The sequence below is a fragment of the Phragmites australis genome, chromosome 24 (genome assembly GCF_958298935.1).
Source record: "Phragmites australis chromosome 24, lpPhrAust1.1, whole genome shotgun sequence".
In the NCBI taxonomy this organism is placed as follows: domain Eukaryota; kingdom Viridiplantae; phylum Streptophyta; class Magnoliopsida; order Poales; family Poaceae; genus Phragmites; species Phragmites australis.
The window spans coordinates 9028145-9047173 of NC_084944.1; the positions used below are offsets into that span (position 1 = coordinate 9028145).

The 19029-nt window shown below is 45.9% G+C and overlaps 2 protein-coding genes and 1 pseudogene across 4 annotated transcripts; 1 reads left to right on the forward strand and 2 right to left on the reverse strand.

Moving 5' to 3' along the window:
* Window positions 1–6798: 6798 nt before the first annotated feature.
* On the reverse strand, window positions 6799–7937 carry LOC133907166 (uncharacterized mitochondrial protein AtMg00810-like). Its single transcript, XM_062349201.1, has 2 exons — window positions 7736–7937; window positions 6799–7052 (listed from the first exon to the last, which is right to left on the reverse strand). The coding sequence occupies exons 1-2, from the start codon at window positions 7935–7937 to the stop codon at window positions 6799–6801; spliced, it is 456 nt and encodes a 151-aa protein (XP_062205185.1).
* A 2414-nt stretch (window positions 7938–10351) lies between these two features.
* On the forward strand, window positions 10352–11885 carry LOC133907167 (protein ENHANCED PSEUDOMONAS SUSCEPTIBILITY 1-like; annotated as a pseudogene).
* A 633-nt stretch (window positions 11886–12518) lies between these two features.
* On the reverse strand, window positions 12519–18815 carry LOC133907374 (serine/threonine-protein phosphatase PP2A-4 catalytic subunit-like). 3 transcript variants are annotated; one of them, XM_062349399.1, is made up of 11 exons: window positions 18537–18811; window positions 17950–18006; window positions 16128–16211; window positions 15910–15981; window positions 15111–15182; window positions 14915–14955; window positions 14266–14332; window positions 13561–13752; window positions 13388–13477; window positions 13202–13309; window positions 12519–13008 (listed from the first exon to the last, which is right to left on the reverse strand). In XM_062349399.1, the coding sequence occupies exons 1-11, from the start codon at window positions 18633–18635 to the stop codon at window positions 12943–12945; spliced, it is 948 nt and encodes a 315-aa protein (XP_062205383.1). In that variant the 5' UTR covers window positions 18636–18811; the 3' UTR covers window positions 12519–12942. The 3 variants fall into 3 exon arrangements, with proteins under 3 accessions (XP_062205383.1, XP_062205384.1, XP_062205385.1); XM_062349400.1 differs by lacking the exon at window positions 12519–13008 and having other exon boundaries at window positions 13388–13491; window positions 18537–18814; XM_062349401.1 differs by lacking the exons at window positions 12519–13008; window positions 13202–13309 and having other exon boundaries at window positions 13387–13491; window positions 18537–18815.
* Between the last annotated feature and the right edge of the window lie 214 nt (window positions 18816–19029).

Below are 19029 nucleotides of genomic sequence, written 5' to 3' on the forward strand. Positions count from 1 at the left end.
CGGAGTCTGGACGTGAAAGTTATGACCGTTTTAGTACGGGTTTGTTCAGGTTGTCACAAACCGAATCCGAATTGAATCCAATCTTTCCTATATTCAAATCCCTTCTTTTGGAACGCTTGAATCTGTGGGAAACATGGACTCTTCACCTTTGCCGTTTCTCACGCACCACCCGGTCTGCCTGTGTAGCGTGTCTTTATTTGTTGATAACTTTTACTAGAGAGCTCCAAATCATGTGTCGTTTGATCCATTGGAAAGTAGACTTGATAAGCTTTCCAAATATGTAAGCCATATATGCTGAAAGTCTTCGAGTTGATACTGATTGTATCATGAACTTCATGAACAGAACTGCACCCGACCTTGTGCATGTGTGCCTCTACCTCCCTCATCTCCCGCTGGCCCCACACATTGTTTGTGCATGCCAATGATTCATTTCTCTCATATCTGAAAACAATGGAGTGACAAATATAAGGTAGCATCAAATTCTCATTCATTCCACATAACAACGTAGAGAGAAATGAGTTCACCTCATCTTCTTATTTACATTCAGCGGTGAATGTTCTAGAGCTAGGTATATCTGCATCAGCTAGTCTAGATGGATCTAAACCTATTCGGTGACTTCTTCCTTGGCTTCTATTGGCTTGTATGGGATTGTGAAACTCGTATCGCTTGAGACCCTTCATTCTCCCCCTCCCCACAAGGGTCCCTCGACTTCCGTATACATATGGGGGTGCCATACATCCTTTGGACTCCTTCTTTCTATTCTTGGAGATAAAACTTCCCGGTTATGGATTGCCTTGGGTACCTATGGGTAGTTTCTTTTCTTCTAGGGATCCTCTTCCCAGATATAGAGATATGCTTCTAGAATTACGGGACACCCTGGGGTACTTGGATATGGTAACTATACATTATTCATCATCAAGCCCCCTATCAGTACATGAAATGAGGCTTCAACGGTTCAAATAAATAGCCAACAAAGATAAGCTTTTTGCCTGACCATATCATCAAGTAAACTCGGACTTTCGATTAGGATAAAACATCTAACTGGGTTTCCTGGGTCTTTAAGACCACCTACTCAGGATTTCGAATGACTTCGAGTTCTCAGTAGAGTTCTCGAGAAGGTACTCTATCTGATTTTTTGCAATCCTAGACCTTTCGAAGAAAAAATGTTTGTTACCGGTAAACTTTGAATTTTGAAATGTCACGGCGGAGATTTCGGGTAGTATTGAGAATCTTTCTCTGTCATAATATCATGATTACAGTAGCTGCGCGAGGAGGCGAACTCCTTGGGGTATAGCACCAACTGCCCTGCATGCACCGGTCATTAAATGTGATGTGACGATAAAGAGGGAGATTGTAGCCTCAAGTCGTGTTACATCATCAACTAGAACAAAGGTATGCTTCCCGGGATTTTTGATTTGCCATCTTTCTACCATGCCACTCTAACACGCTGTCATGTAGAACTCTGCATCATCCAAGAAGCCTGGCTCAGGAGGAAGCCAATATGTCAACCACCCGCCAATAGCTCATTGCGGTCTTGAACGTCTTCCAGGAGGCGCTTGTCGGGATTGGGATCCAGGCGGAGGCTGATGGTGGTGATGACCCCACCAGTCTAGCCTCCCAGGCTACTAGGCTTGCCGATGCGTCTAGGAGACTCCGAGGGAAGGTGCTTGAGCACGTCTCGAGTCAGTCTGGCAAAGTGCAGAGTAATCGGTGGCCTTTGCCTTGGCTATCCTGAAGACCCACTACCTGGAGATTAACACCAACGTTCTCCAGGAAGGCTTCGGGGAGGAATCGGCGCAAAATGTGGAAGAGGTGATGGGGGCCGACAAAGCCTTTATGGACAAGATGGACTTCTTTGGCACATCCACACCATAGTATTTCTTCTTTTCCTTTGCCTGCATCTGTAAAAATACTTGGCAATTTTGTCAGTTTGGTTGAGAATTTTAAATGCTTTTTACGTTTAATGGGAGTACTTTGTGCTGGACTCTTTTAACAGCATATCATGATCTCCTTAATGACTTTTTCCTTCGATTAGTTTGGGACACGTTGATCACTAGTCAGAGCGCTTATTATGACCATCCATAGGTCTATTTGAGTGGGAGGCATAGTAGCTCCCAATCACTCGTGGAACGCGATAAGGAGCCTTTTCGCAACCCCGAGTTCGCAACACAAATAGTCCTTCTCTTTTTGTTGGAATCTATTTTTCAGAAGGTACATATCATGTTGTTTTCAATTTCCAGTGCCTAGTACTTATTAAGCCCTTGACTTACTACTTGGAAACTGGGGTTCCAGGTGGGCAGTCCAAACAGTAAGAACATCTTTAAAGTAAAGGGAACTCATATTGTCTTTGGGTCGAGACAAGCTTTGCACCACCCCGGGTGCGTGTTTGGGATGAAGGACCTGAGAAGCAACTTACCCCATTTGTCGGGCATGAGGATGCACAGAAAGACAAGTAAGGTAGAAAAAGAAAATCGATCGACCTTGTAGGAAACATGATCTTTATTATTATAAGGGATTACCCTTAGAACTTATGCTTAGAACTTACAGAGATTATTGATGACCAAGAGCTATGCGGACCTATTGTCTTAAACTTAGATGATACAGACTTGATTAAGCCGAGAAGCAATGATCCTTATTGCATCTGGGGTAGCGTAGGCACTTTTTTTCATGGGTTCCGAACTAGTCATTGAGCTGAGCCCCCGGGTTCCTGGGTTTGCATCTCAAGATGTTGTGATCACGGTTACGACTGAGGCTTTCTATCCACATTTATTCTTGAGCTCTTGGGTTCCTCGCTGGGTTGGTGTTGAACTGCCATGTTAAGGCTTCTCTTGTCGCAACAGAGACATGCTTTAGGACAATCCTGGACGGTGATGACTCCTTCAGGTCCCGGGATCTTCACGCACTAGTAAGCATAGTGCGTAGCTGCCATAAATTTAGCGAGAGTAGGTCTTCCTAAGATGGCATTGCATGTCATCTCAAAATTGACTACGTCAAACATAATTTTTGCTGTTCAAAAATTGTCTTGCTTCCTGAAGGAGACATGTAGTGATATATGGTCGATGGAAGTGGCCAAAGATCAGGGTACTATACCATGGAAGGCTTGAGTAACCGGCTTGATAGCAGACTGAGAGATCTGCATTCCTTCAAGTGCGTTAGCGAAAAGGATATTCAGGGAACTCCCTCCATTGATAAGGACTCGGGTAACACTGCAGTTGTTTATCGTAGGCTCGACCACTATCAAGAAGTGGCCTGGTCGTACGAAATTATCAGGGCAGTCTTCTTGGCCAAAGGAGATTTCGGTGTCCAACCACTTCACGGTTTGTCGACCCTTGGGGATGATGGTTAGGACTTCTCGGGCCACTGTCTTGTATTGTCACTTGGATTCGCAGGATGCGGAACCACCAAACATGTGATCAATTGTCCTCTCGCCTAGCTGGAAAGACATCGTGTCCATGTCATCTTCGCTACCATCCGAGTCAGAGTCCCTGCTATGGGTTGTGACCTGGACCTTCTTTCCTTGGCCGCTTTTTTGACTTCTGCCTTGACCAACTTTTCCATAGGTGACACTCATAGATGATCTGGTTGTCAGTTTGGTGGAAGTCGCACCAAGGCTTCCCATCTCATTCGTTGGAGCCTGGTGTAAAGCTTTTTCCTTGAGAAGGACCGGAGCGCTGGTTGGGACGAACGTCTGGAAGATCTGCAAAAACTTCATCAGATTTATCCTTCTTGCCGTTATCTCCCTTGGTGCCTTTCTTGCACTCACTCTGGACCTTGTCGCCGCCAAACTCGGGTTGAGGGTGCTTGATGCCCTGAGTCTTTTCCTTAATGTAAAGGAGTGCATCCTCAGCCCTGGTAGACTTATCGAAGATCTGCATGAGGTCCTTTACCGTTTCGGATTCCTTTCGGGTGATGTCTTCGATGCAACGCTGGCTCTTAACCACTTGGGTGAATGCCTTGATAATGTCATGGTCACTAATCTTAGGGATAGTGTTTTGGGCGTTGCTGAAACGTCGTATGAACTCGCACAAGGTCTCGTTTGCCATTTTCTCATAGCAGTGGAGATCGTTCTTCGTGCCGGGGTGAATGTACATACCCTAGAAGTTAGCTTGGAATACATCATAGAGCTTCTCCCATGAGTAGATTGTTCCTGGCGATAGATTGGTCAACCAGGTCCTGGCTGCCCCTTCAAGGGTCGTGGGGAGGTAGTTTGCCATTACCTTCTCGTTCCCACCGGCTGCTTGGATGGTCGTGGTATAGATCTGAAGAAACTCAACAGGATTTGTGCTTCCATTGTATTTCTCGATCGTCCCGGGGCAGAATCTTGCCAATCAACTTACGTTCTATAGATCTGGAGAGAAGGCCAGACATCCGTTGATGACAACTTGCTTGGTTCCGACGCCCCTGTGAGTCTTTTCCACAGCAATCGGAGATTGATCTCGATTCGATCGATGTCGAGATGTTCCCTGATTAGATCTATGGGGGGGGGGGGGTAGAAGAAGCTTCTTCAAAAGCCCCCTGTGTCTTTGTCGGTTGTCGATGAACTGACGCAAGTCGTTGATTGGATGATCTTTGACTGGTGAGGTGCGACGGCGGTTGTTTGCTCAATTGTCATCCCAGGAAATCCTGTTCCTAGGGTTTCACCTCTCTGGGTTAGATGCATCTCGTGACGAAGGATTGCCCGACCTCCCCCGGTTAGCACTGTTTCCGGCTAGGGTCAGATGAGATTTCTCAGCTTGGAGTATGATTTCCTTTGTCAAGTCGATCGCCGAGTTCACCCAATCCTTACCGACTGAGGTAGTTAGATCTGTGATCAGAGGGCGCATGAGGGCCTCTTGCAGAAGGAGGATCCTCGTTGCAGTCGTGGATTTAAAACGGTCAGCTCCCTATTGATGATCAGAAAACTGTATGACCGGAACCCCGGTAAGGACCGGAGGTGTTGTGTCTACATGAGGCTGACCATTGTCTGCCGCCGAGGCCGGAGGACCACGAGTGTTTACAGGGTTGTTGTCATGACGACCCAGATCATCACTCATGCTTCCGATGGAAAAAAATTCTCAGGGGTAACCCCCACTGGAGGAGGTGTCTAGATCTATCATGGATGCTTCGTCAGATTGCTCCGGATTGGAATCTTGACAATCCATGTTGTCAAAAGTTGCGGGGATTGATTCCGACTTGCTATGAATCAGACATCCACAGTTATCTTAGCAACATAGTGGTTCGAACTTGATACCATAGTTTTGGCTCATTGATCCATAAATCAAATTACCTCGTGGCTTGAATCATCGCCAGAAGCCGCTGAAATCTACCTGATCGATCACTAGTTCGTCGGGAAGAGGGGTAAAGTTGTCATAGAACCCCTGACCCAAAAAACCAATTTTTGACGAAGTTTTGGGCAATGTCGAAGGCATGTCATGTGTAGACTCTTCAACGCCTTTTGTCATGATCCCCACTGACAGCGCCAGCTATTGACGATTCATAAATCGCCAATGTAACAAGCTTGTTGAAGAATAGGAGGATGCTTTGAGTAGATGAATCACAAAGGAAACACACGGGGATTTTAAGATAGGTTCAGGTCTCCTTGAGGATAATAACCATATGTCATATTTGTCTTGTATTGATTTGAGTCTATTACAAGGGGGTGTAGATAGCCTAGATGGATCTGAACGTAGTAGACAACTTCTTCATTAGCTTCTGTTGGCTTGTATGGGATTGTGGAACTCGTATCGCTTGAGACCCTTCGTTCTCCCTCTCCCCCCGAGGGTCCCTTGGTTTCCGTATATATGGGGGTGTCGTACGTCCTTTGGACTCCTCCTTCCTATTTTTGGAGATAAACCTTCCCGGTTACGTGTTGCCTTGGACACCTACAAATAGTTTCCTTTCTTCCATGGATCATCTTCCCAAAGATAGAGATATGCACTTAAAATTACGGGACACCCTGGGGTGCCCAGATATGGTACGTATCTATTATTCATCGTCAGTTAGAAATATGTGTATCATTCTAATAATACCAAATTCTATTCGGAGGCATATTTCATAGATGTTTACTGATGCAAAGTAATCTACCGCTAGTAGCAGGCTATAAAACATAATAGATAAGAATGACATGAACTCATAGTCGGGTTGATGAAGAGAATGACTCGACACAATGATGAGTTGTAGCCGTGTAGACCGAAGAGGAAGCTTCGAGTAGAATAGTCGGTTCGAAACTTTAAATTGAATAGTTGAGTCGAAGATCCGAGTTGAATAGTCGTTGAGGCAATGCACGAGCGGTCGCACAGTTGAGCTACCTAGAAACCTTATTGCCACCCCTTGTGCAAGCTTCATGATGACAACGGCTTAGAGATACCGCTCACCCTTGACCTCGGTGAACACCAAGGAGAGGGCCGGTGAGATTCAGTAGCTCAACACAATAACATAGCAACTTGAGGAGAGAAAAGAGGAATATGATTGATTTGTTTGCAACCTTGTTGCCTCGCAAAAAGCTCACCGTGCCTGGACGTCTCCCGGACTTATATAGGCAGCAACAAATCACTAGTAATGGCTACAATTATCCTTAATAAATAGCCATAAACATCACTAGTAATTGCTACAATTAACCTCATTAATTGTCACTTATGGATGAAACAAATAGAGAGAGAAATTGCTTTAGAATTTTCAGAATTAGGCCTATTAATAACCCAAATTCTAACAAATGCTCCATGCCATCGCCAGTGGTCGATGAACGAGCTCGAGAATTAGCACTTGTATTCTCTGTTATCAATCACAAGAATATATAAATGTACAGGAGCAATAGAGCTGCTAACTATGACCAATTCCTATGCTAGTCAAAACAGAGATTTTTGGAGACATGCGGTTGTTGAACGAGACGTAGGCGAGAGGCATGGACTGGTAGCTGAAGCCGTTGGAGCATATCGAGTCTGTAGCTGCTGTTAGCATGACTCTAAATAGGTATTCTAACACCCCCACCGCAGTATCAGCGTGTTCTTGGTGAACGCCGATACTAGACTTGAACTCCTGAAACACCAAAGTAGGTAGGCCCTTCATGAGAACATCTGCAAATTGTTGAGATGTTGGAATGTGCAGAACATGAATATCGCCCAGAGCCACTTTCTCCGGAATAAAATGGATGTATAGCTCAATATGCTTCGTTCGACGGTGATGCATAGGATTGGAAGACATGTAAATTGAAGATATGTTGTCACAATAGACAACGGTGGCTTTACCGAGCTTGTAGTGCAGTTTGCCCAATAGTTGCCAGAGCTAGACACATTCCGCCATAGCGTTAGCCACTGCACGATCCTCTACTTCGGCGCTTGATTGAGATATGGTGGCTTGACGCTTGTGTGACCATGACACCAGGGAGTCGCCGAGGAAAATGCAATAGCCGGAGGTCGATCGGCGAGTACCTAGACAGTCGGCCCAATCGGCATCCGAGTAAGCAGTAATGTCCATGGACGGGGAGCTAGAGATGGTGATGTCGTGATAGACTGTGCCTTTGATATACCTTAAGATTCGTTTAATGAGTGTCATATGACAATCACGTGGATCATGCATATGCAAGCAAGTTTGTTGGACGGAGTAGGTGATATCAGGGCGCGTCATGGTGAGGTATTGCAAGGAACCCGTCAAGCTACGTAGAGGGAAGGATCTGCCATGGGAGAGCCACATGTGCTGAAGAGTTTCAGCTTCGTGTCGATTAGAGTTGAGATCGGATTGCAATTAGACATGCCCGCACGTTCCAGTAAATCAAGGGCATAATTTGCTTGGGACAAGAATAAGCCACCAGAGGAGCGAGTCACTTGAATCCTAAGAAAATAGTGCAGAGGGCCCAGGTCCTTCATCGCAATTTCAGCTTTTAGCTGGCCAATGACCCATTGAAGAAGAGAAGATGTTGATAGAGTCAGGATCATGTCATCGATGTAGAGGAGGAAGGCCATGTCTGAACCCCACCGTAGGACGAACAATGAGGAATCAAAATGCGTCGGAGTGAACCCGATTGTACAGATGAATTGTGTGAACCTCATGTACTAAGCCTGTGGCACTTACTTTAAGCCATATAGTGACTTGGACAGGAGCGGACGTCGGAGGGATGCTTGGTGTCGATGAACCTCATGGGCTGCTGACAGTAGACACGCTCGCGTAGTGTTTTATGAAGAAAGGCATCAGAGACATCCATCTGGTGAGCCGGCCAACACTGAGATGCAATCAGGGAAAGAATGGTGTGAATTGTAGCCAATTTCATCACAGGGTTGAATGTGTCACTGAAGTTGATGTCGGGATGCTGGGAAAACCCGTGCACGACCCATGGAGCTTTATACTGATTGAGCGTCCTATATGGGTGGAGTTTATGCCGGAAGACCCACTTGCCTAAGACGACACTTGCGTTGGGAGGACAAGGAACAAACTCTCATGTCACATTGTTCTACAAAGCGTCGAACTCCAACTGCATGGCATGGCACTAATTCGAGTCGCGAAGCGCAGCACGCACAGACAAGGGAATTGGGGAGAAAGGGGTGGGAGAAGCCGATGTCGCGATGTTAGCGTACTTGGGGTTTGGCTTGCGAATGCTAGTGCGATCGCGGGTCACCATTGGATGAGGCATAAGGACGTTGGACTCGGCAGTGGATGGGGCGGTTGTGGGGCTTGGTGAAGCACTTGGCGCAATGTCTAGCATCGCATGAGTAGAGACAGATGGCGTAGTTGATGCATACGTGGTCAGTTGTAGCATGGACAACCTGGATGAGGACAACATGCCGTCGGGGAAGCTTTACGGGTTAAGTGCGAGCAGAGGGAGCTGAGGATGAAGGTGAAGCAAAGTGTTGAATGCGACTCGATGGCAGTGGAAGAACAAGATCTGCGGGGGAGGCCAGGAGGGAGGATGATGGTGCAGTAGCAGGATGGTGACACAATTGCTGGAATGGAAAACACGATTCATCAAATTGGATGTGACGAGAGATGACAGTGTGTCGTATATTGAGATTGTAGCATTTGTAGCCACGATGATCGGCCGAGTAACTGAGGAATACGTAGGCAACTGAGCGTGGGGAGAGTTTGTGTGGTGTGACGAAGCTAAGGTTTGGATAATAGAGACATCCGAAAATGTGAAGTCTATTTTAGTCTGGTGGCAACCCAAAAAGAATTTCATGTGGTGTCGAATTATCAGTGGCAGCACATGTGCGAATGTTTAGAACATGAGTGACATTAGAGAGGGCCTCAACCCAGAAGGCAACATGCATTGAGGACTGAAAAAGGAGGGCACGAACGCTGTCATTCAGTGTGCATAGAGTGTGCTTGCCTTTGCCATTATGCTGGGAAGTATATGGGCAAGAAAGACGAAGTGTGATGCCATGGGTAGAAAGGAATTCGCTTATCTTTTTGCTGTCATATTCACGGTTGTTGTCGGTTTGCAGAGAGAGGATGGGCCAACCAAATTGGGTTCGAACATAGGTGTGAAATGAAACAAAATGTGTGAACACCTCAGACTTTTGTTGCAAAGGGAAAATCCAAGTGTAGTGTGAGAAGTCGTCGAGGAGAACCAAATAATTGCAAACTAGATATACTGGCTATTGGAGATGTCCAGAGATCAGCATGAACAATTTGAAATGGAAAAGAGCTAACCGAATTGGAAGAAGAAAATGGCAATTGGACATGTTTGCCCAATTGGCATGCATGACAGAGGTGCAAAAATGATTTATTACATGAGAAATTAAACGATCGAAGAGACCAAAAAAGACAAGGGCGCTCGAGATGACCAAGCCATTGATGCCAGAGATCGGTGGAGACTTCTGTCGCACATAGACCGATCACTGACGTCGTGGGCAGAGGGTAGAGCGGGCCATCACTGTTACATCGGAACATCACCCTCTGCGTTTGAATGCCCTTGATAGAAAACTAGAGGCATCAAATTCGATGGTAACAGGATTGTCACACATGAGGGCATGGATAGAAAGCAATTTTTTGATTAAGGAAGGAGATACAAAAACATTACAAAGTTGAAATGGCCCTGAGGAGGTGCAGAGCTGGGAATGGCCACAGTAAGTAATGGGAAGGGTTCAACCATTGCCAACTACGAGTTTGGAGAAAGGAGGGGAAGAACGGAGAGAAGATAGAGTACCGGTGTTGGACGCAAAGTGTGAAGATGCCCTAGTGTCTAGGAACCAATTGGAAGTTCCACCAGGGGTACGCCGGTAGCGCTGAGTGTGTTGAGAAACGTGGTTTGATACCAAACTGTGGGTGCAGAGGATGCCGGCACTTAGGAAGCCGTGAGTTCTTAAGGCGGGGATGAAATGTCGGGGCGCGGTCTAAGAACACATGCACTTGGGGGCGCACCAGCAGAGACTAGGCATGAACCATGCCCGTCCAAGGGTTGAACCCGAACATCCATGGCGAGGGAGAATTGGTGGATGCCCAAGAGGCACCGCCCGTAGTGGCCGATCCACTAGTAGTTGATGAAGAGGAGGAAATTCAGGGGCCCTTCTTCTTCTGCTTGGACATCGTACGAGGTGTTCTCTGGTTTCATCACCAGGTTAAGGATCTCTTTGGAGATTGTAGTGTAGAGCCAATTCACGATCGCATAATCGGTCATGACCCACTCGGAATTAGCCGAAGCCTGAGAAGGTGTTGTGTTGACATGAGCGGCGAGGGCGAGTTTCCCAAAGACAGTATCGAATAAAGTCTGCCATTGTGTATAATTCGATTCAAATAGGTCGAGAACAACAGGGACATGAGATTTGATATTAACCATCTGGATGGTGGAAGGAGGGTTGGCGGGTGGCAAATTGGCTGCAGCAGCACCAGTACCGGCGTGAGGAGGGAATGTGGGTTGGAAAGAAGCTAAGGAGGAAGAGGAGGAGCTGGCGTTTGATACCATAACAGCGGAAGATTGGGGTGCTAAGAGGTTGTCGATGGCGGATCGAACATCTCTAACACCCTGGACGAGCTCAAGAATTAGTGCTTATATTCTCTATTAGCAATCACAAGAATATATACACGTTCATGAGCAGCAGAGCTGTTAACACGTGTGGTTGTTGAGCGAGACATGGGCGAGAGGCGTGGACTGGTAGCTGAAGCCGTTGGAGCGTATCGAGTCCGCAGCTGCTGTTGCTGAAAATAGCGTGACGCTGAATAGGTCTTCTAACACTCAAAAGATGGTTCCTCTACCCAGTGCCCATTCCTCTACCCTTCGTCAAACCGGAGGACATACTCCGGCTTGTGGAGTGCCTGCCGGTGCGGGATTGTTTCTTCCATGTCTCTGTGGAGAGTGTAAAGAAGATGAAGGCGAACGCCTAGATGGCTGGCATGACGACGGCCACCATCTCGTTGTTGCACTCCCTGCTCGCGCACCTCTGGCAAGCGGCGTGTCGAGCCTGGAGGCTCGCGCCGCACCGGGAGACCACATACACCCTTCTCGTCAGGTGGCAAGCATGGGTGAACGGTATACCTCAAGGCTACATGAGAAATACCGTGACGCACGCCGTTGCAAAGTCCACCGTCGGCGACGTCCTGGACAAGGGGCTAGGCTGGACGGCGTGGGTCCTGAACCGCGCCGTGGCATCGTTTGACGAGATGAGGGTGAGGTGCGATCTTGCGTCGTGGCCTCAGAATCCATGATCGTGTACCTGGAGGTGTCCCGGGACCCGCGACCGTCGTGACTGGGAGCTCGCCGCCATTCGACGTGTACGGCAACGACTTCGGGTGGGGCAGGCCGGTGGTCGTCCGGAGCGGAGCCAGGATCAACAAGGACGGGAAGGGTGAGCGTGTACCAGGACCACGACGGCGGAGGGAGCATGGCGTTGGAGGTGTCCCTATCCCCCGAGCTCGCCAGGCTCCTCGTCGACGATCAAGGAGTTCATGGAGAGGCGGTCAGCTCCACCAATGACTGTTGAGTGACATTTGCACTATCGCTACTGCATTCACGCCGCGCGTGATCCGATGTATGACAGCTGATCGATGTATGCTAGCTCTTGCAACAATGTTTGCTAATTTGTGTTGACACAGCTCGCAAATTGTTTGTTTCTTTGCCCGAGGGGCGTCCTCCTACCGTGTTGGGCAATCAGCACCCCGTGCCGTCCTTCTAGCTCGCTAGCTTCTACCCTTGCGCCGGCGAGGGGCTCAGCGACCGGAGTGCCATACTGCCATCACGTCACTGTTGCGATGCCAGTAGGACCAATCTCTGTGAGTGCCCGACTTTGGTTGCCAACATAGATCTCAGCCTAGACCTTAAGCACTGGACACAACATAGAAGAGCTACCGAACATGGATAGCCTGCTTCCACTGCTCCTCAGATCGCTTGCTTGCAAGAGACCAAATTGAGCCAAATTGGTCCGTTACCTGCTAGGTTAAAATAATTCGTTATTCTTGCGGACCACTGAAACACGAGGAGGCATCTATCCTCTGGAACAATGAACAAATGAACATCAAAGATGTTGCCCTCAAACAGCACTCCACTCCATTACGTCCACTGCCAATATTATAGAGCGGCAACATCCGCCATATCAAGGCGGTGGATAGATAAAGAATGTACGAACTAAGTATGGCATTCCTCCCAATTCTTGAAACCAGAAGATCAGCTTGTCTAGTCCACTCACTAATCACATAAAAGTTACAAGTTACAAGCACAGCAATACAAAACTAGCTGATACACAACTGAAGCACCTTATGCTAAAATGGAGGTTCGATTTCTGTCGACCGTCTAAACAGTGAGGGGCGAAGGGCCACCAGAGGCGCCAATTTACCACCGGATTCTTGCACATTGTTTACATCGGTTTAGGTGGTAGACTGATGGCACCTCATGCAGTGACCAAAGCGGATCAAATCTTACACTAGGCTTCGGACATTTTCTTGCTTTTGCTGGCCGGTTAAATTATCACATGGATCCAACACAACTGTTACTGACCAGCATCCACTATTCTTGGACAAAAATCAAAATGATACACAGATAACTCAAAGGAAATAATCAGGTGTTCTCCGCGTCACATCTGGTTCACCTCTCCTAGGAGCTGGCTCAAACTGCAGGAAAGAATCCAAGTTGAATTTCCATGGAGGAATTTCACAACTCATGACACAGTTAGTAATGGAACAAAAAGAAAAAGGCAGCACATCCATGCTATTCTGATTTTCAACCGCATGGTATTGCCATGCTCCAAAAAAAAAAATGCACAATAACAAAAAAAAAATCCAGAAAGAATGAAGAAGCGTTTACCTGAATAAATGTGTGATTCCTGCAGTCATCAACCTCAAGGATGGATGCCATGTTGCCACACCGGTAACAATAATTAGGTGCACTGAATATGGTCACCACCTTTTGTTCCTGTGAATTTGTAGTAAAGAATCTTACGACCATATCAGCTAAACCGATGCTACAAGTTACTCCGTGCTAAAAACTTACGTGCGCCCAGTTATATCCCTCCATAACCAACTGATGAGCACGGGCTACAAGTTTGAGATTGTTGGTGTGATTAAACTGTTCCGATATGTCCTGGATAATGGAAGCTACACAGTTGAGATCAGAATTTATAACAGTGGCTACAATATGAAGAAAAGATATAGTATATCCAGTACTTGGCCAAAAGTGTATCCAGCACCCCGAGGAGATATGCCCCAGCCACATCGATCGTCTGGATCAGACCATAGAAGGTCACACATGGGTCCCTCGTGAGGGACCTCCTGAACACGATCTAAGCTACGAACACTATCAAGATTTTCGATGGATGGAGATAAACCACCATGGAGGCAGAAGATTTCTGATTCCACCTTCAAGCAGAAGAATGCAACATCAATAAGACTTCCAAACAGAAATGAGAGAACACAGCTAAAAAGGATTTCTGAACTTCTGAACGAAACAATAGAAACAACTATTAATTGTGAAGACAAAGAGAGCTGATAGAGTATATAGAGATAATTGTGTCATAAAGATATAAACACAAGCATCAAACAGAAAATTCTGGTGGGTCCATCAGATAGCAAAGGGCAGATCGTTTATATTATTTTAGAAAAATCGTATCCATATATATATTTTTTATTTGGACATGCAAAGAGAGAACTGAAAACAAATATGGCAGACGGGCACATCAGTGCATCACTTAGCAGACTTTTTTTTCTGTATCTTTCCAATAGAGAGTAGTGAAGCCTAAAGTAGACAACACTGACATTTCTTATAAATCTATGAATAAAGTCAACGGAAGACAATAGCAAAAATAATTATGCGAGTGCAAGAGGGACTAAGAAAAAAAAAGGAAAAGGAGGCCTCAAGCTGAGCACACACACCAATGCTGTCAATGGAAAATAGTCGAAAAGATCAGTGAAGATCTTCCAGACATTTGCACTGCCATACCTGTTTAAAAGAAGCAAAAACAGCACAACTGGGTCAAACAAAAAGAATCAAGCTGGCGCACTTTGTAGTCAAGAACGATAACTAGCAGAACCAATTTATTCAACTATAGAGTTTCTTCGGATTACAAATATTCAATAATTCCATCTAGATCACAGCATGATTACATATTGCAATACTACAATGATACTTGGAATGGATTGAACTTCGTTGACTAACATTATAACATGTGATAAATAGGAAATCTAAAATACCCTTAACTACAAAAAGTTCCTCTAAAAGTAGCAGAACTCTGAAGAGAAAAGGCAGCATATACGCTGTAACTATTACAGTAATTACTAATTAGTGTTAGACTAAGGCAAAATCTCAGAATTGGCAGAACTTTAGGATTAACCTTGCGCAAGTATAAGTCCTCTAGTACTAAGGTGATGTTACAGTTCACAAGGAACAGGCTACACATGGACAGTTTAAAAAATCGTCCGTCTAACCCGCCTAATCGCCACCTAGGCGCTAGGCACCACGTGACCGCCAGCCTAGCACATGGAATCAGAGCAAAGCGACTTTCAAGCACGTATATAGACTCACTTTCGTAGGCATTCATCGTAGAAGCCATACACCTGTGTGATCTGCAATAATTGAAGAGTTTTCAAATCAAATACAAGAATGGAATGATTTTACAATGAAGAGCAGACATGTAACGCTGTAAAATAAAATGAGAAGGTTTGTGTTTCAACTAACGAAAGAGACAATCTTTCCATGTGTATTGCAGAGTTTACAGTACCTGCCGACTCTCATGGTTTCCACGAAGGATTGTAATGCGTTGTGGGTAGCGCACCTTAAGTGCAACCAAAAGCTGCATAACAGCATAACGGTAGTACTATATCATGTCAACAAACAGTGCATAAGGAAAACAACTTAAATACCATGAATTTAACCAAAGAGCACCAACAGGTTACAGGTATGCTTAGTTTGACAAATAATGCTAATTTTGGTACCGATATTAGAATTGCTACACATTTGATCTAGTTGACAAAATTAAAGCACGATTCTGTTAACGTCGGCAGGGTGCATTGGGGCACCGACCAAACTTTGGAGGGAAATTGTGGAGTGAAAGTTGGCACAAACTAAATCACCCACCACTCATGTTCTTGTTTCTATATCATAAAATGATTGACCAGAAACGAGCAATTTATATTCATGCAACTTATAGAGGAAATAGAGAAAATCCCACTAAAGAAGTGGCAAAAGAGGGGAAATAACACCTTTTGGATGGCAGAAAGGGAAATAGGGTCACACCAAGCGGTAACAAAGAAAAACTGCTCACGGAAGATTAATATTTATATTTAAGGATAATATTTGCAACATGCATATTCTAAGCAGTATAACCAACAGTGATGAGATAATATTTACTAATCAGTTAAGCATCCTAGGCCATAAATTGCCCTGCTATTCAAGATCTGAGTTAGCTAGAAACAGGTGGACATAATCCACTATAGAATCAGATGTAATCCAAACATGGGAATGTTAAGCTTCAATTACAGTTCACAAAAAACAAAAGCAGTAATAAGGTTAGATCTTACCGTTACAGTCTCAACAGAGTAATAGCCACGATCAACATAATCTCCCATAAACAAATAATTCGTATCTGGACACTAGTAAACAACAAAGAATAAATACGTCAGCTTTTAAAGAATAATGAGCAATGCTAAATAGCACAAATAGAGATAAAACAAACATAAAGATAGGACAGTGGATTGAATACAAAACAAACATAAAGATAGGACAGTGGATTGAATACCTTCCCGCCAATCCTGAAAAGTTCTACAAGATCATGGAATTGCCCATGAATATCACCACAAATTGTCACTGGGCTTCTAACTGGCTGCACAGAAAGTATACAGAGATGAGTCAAAACCTATCTTCTGTTGGGATGCCATATATATGCTGGGTACTATATGCATAGTTACATGTATACAGCATCAAACATGCATGGTTTGGCCACGGCCGTACAAAGATAAAATTTTATTTATGCACCAGAAGATAATAGTGAATCTGACAGAATAAATGAAGTTTTTAAAAATCAAATCACCCTTCTGGTTGTAGCTATATAAACAGGAATTGTCTCGAATGAAAACCAAAAAATGTATAATATGTACTGTTGTGCTAGCCTGCTAGGCTCCAATGCAGCAAAAGGATTTAATGGTCGCATAACCTGCCTAAAATTATTCATACCCTGTACTGAATGTACTTTGTAGGATCCACATGGAACTCTACAAAGCTGCAAAGGGGTAACAATAGAGGTACTATAGGTCTATAGGATAGCGTAGCTCAGTGTTACCGGGACATGGGTGCGGGTGTCGGAGTCCGACTCGGGTGTGGGTGTCCGATTCGGCAAACTCTAGAAAATAGAATTCGAGGATTCATCTAATTTATATTAATATTATATTAAAAATACATTATTTATATTTTTATTAGTAAATAATATCAGTGTTTCTGAAATAACACATTAATTTGTGATTAACACACATCAAAACAATGAAACATCCGGTTGTAGGTATAAAGGATGTGCAAACAAACTACACAAAAGCTGCAGAAAAATAGAAAAGAAAAAGAGAAAAGAGAAAAAAGAAGAAAGAAGAGAAAAATAGATCCAGCCCAACTGCAGCTTAGTGAGCCCACTAGCCCACTAGGGCTTCTTACTCAACTGCCCTCCCGATCCTCCTCCTCTCTTCACTCCTCAGTTCCCCACCGCCTCCGCCTCCTCTCCCTCACCGCTGCCGCCTCCTCTCTCCTCCCCCACCGCCGCCTCCTCCGCTCCTTCCCCGCCGCTGCCTTCGCCTCTCCCCCGCCGCCACCTCCTCCTCCGCTCCCCTGCCACCACCACCTCCTCCTCTCCTCCCCCACTGCCACCGCCTCCTCTCCTCCGACACGGCCGAAGGTGTCGAATCCGTGTCGCACCGTGTCGGGTGCAAGTCGACATGCGGATACGCGTCAACATGCCAAAAAAATTTTGGATTCGTGAGTCCCGGTAACACTGGCGTAGCTCAAGTCCAGACCAGTTTGATGCCTAGTAATATGAAACCATTGTTTTCCGAAACCAAACGAAAAGAGTACAGTCATCATTATTGGCTTGAATATTCACGCACTAATTTGGGATTACCTAACCAATAGTGAGGCACTCATATTTTCCCTCTCCTTTGTCAGCCAATCCCTTTTGCATGCCTACTAGCATACAGAATGTGCTAGGTGCTGATAGTAACAGCATATTCCACATCTGGAAGATACCAATACCCTTCAGAAATCAAACTCTAAAAGGTCAACTTCTTGCATGGGACACCAAAAAAATGATCCCGCATAGAAGCATCAATTCTTCCTGTCCATATCAAGTTGGTTCCCTTTACACATAAAAACTGAAAAAAAAAAAAAACATGCCAACTGCAAAAGGAATAAAACTAAGGATGATGTTACTCAAACTGAGCAGAGCATAAGTTTATCATTTTCTCCAACCAACCTTAGGAATAAAAAACATGGATATCATCATAATGCAATGCAGAACCAAAAAAAATGTAGCAGCAGTAACAAAAGACAAGCTAAATAATTGTGCGAGAGCTCTATCGTACCTGAACATTGCTTTCGTCCATCAATATCTCCTTGGCCTTCTCGCACAATGTTTTAACCTGCCAATGCTTCAGTCAGTAAAATACAGAGAAGCAAATTCCCTGTTCCAAGAATGTTACTATCGACACACACACCAAATCCTCCCTCCCACACCATGCCAAAATACAGAGAGGCACATTCACCGGAAACGAAATCAGCATGGCGAAACAACAAGTGCATATCGATTCAACATCAGGTACAGCATTCATAAATTCAGGTGGAGTAGTATCGAGAAACAGAGCCGATAGATTCGGCATCTAACGTAAAAGCTGCAATGGCATATTCCGATCCAGCCATCAAGGGAGCACATAAAGCTGCACTATTTATTCCAGACCTCCATGACACAATGGATTCCGCATCTCTGCATGAGATCTAGCACCGCAGCGCAGGCCGAACCCAGACCACGAAAAGCCACCAGCTTTGCCCCGCCCGGAAACGATCTAACCCTAGAAACTACCCCGCGAGACCGCCCAACACAAGCTGCCCCGATCCCGCACGGTGACGAAGCCGACACGTCCAGATCGAAGGAGATTGTGGAGGCGGGCCTCACCTCCGGCTCCGGGAGCGGGCGGCACTCCATGAGCTGCTCGATCTGCGCGTCCAGGCCGCCGCATTTGGTTCCACCGCGCGAGCCCGCGGAGTCCTCCATCCCTCCCCCGGCCGCCGGTACGGGCCCCTGATCTAACGAACCCTAGGCGGAGCTCGTCGCCGGCTAGGACGCGAGAGGGAGGGAAGAGGGCTTGTGGAGGAGCGGGAGGAGGAAGGGGGTGGGAGCACAAGCAGGAAGGAGAGTTGTGATGGAGAGGAAGCGGGGCGGGAGGGCGCGGGGCCCGCTTGTCAGTGGGCAGCGGGTGGAGGTGGAGGTGGAGGGTGTGGGGCCGATGTGTCAGTGGGATTCGGAGGATGAGGTGTGGGGCCCGAGAGAAAGGCTGGTGGTCTGGGACGGGGAACGGCAAACCGGTGGAGAGGAAGGCAGGCAACGGGATGGACACGAACGGTGTAAAAAACCAGTGTGGGCCATCCATGTCAGTGACGCAAACGGA

Bases quoted from the DNA above. Each gene is read 5' to 3' on its own strand.
- LOC133907166 (XM_062349201.1), bottom strand. From the start codon at position 7,937: ATGGCCTTCCTCCTCTACATCGATGACATGATCCTGACTCTATCAACA. The intron at 7,053-7,735 runs GTGCGGGCATGT...AACAATTTGCAG, and splicing joins TGCCCTTGATTTACTGGAAC to ATGTTCTCATGAAGGGCCTA.
- LOC133907374 (XM_062349399.1), bottom strand. From the start codon at position 18,635: ATGGAGGACTCCGCGGGCTCGCGCGGTGGAACCAAATGCGGCGGCCTG. The intron at 13,753-14,265 runs GTGTGTGTGCTC...TTCTGCTTGAAG, and splicing joins ATTTTCCATTGACAGCATTG to GTGGAATCAGAAATCTTCTG. The intron at 13,009-13,201 runs GTAAACGCTTCT...TCTTTCCTGCAG, and splicing joins GGAATCACACATTTATTCAG to TTTGAGCCAGCTCCTAGGAG.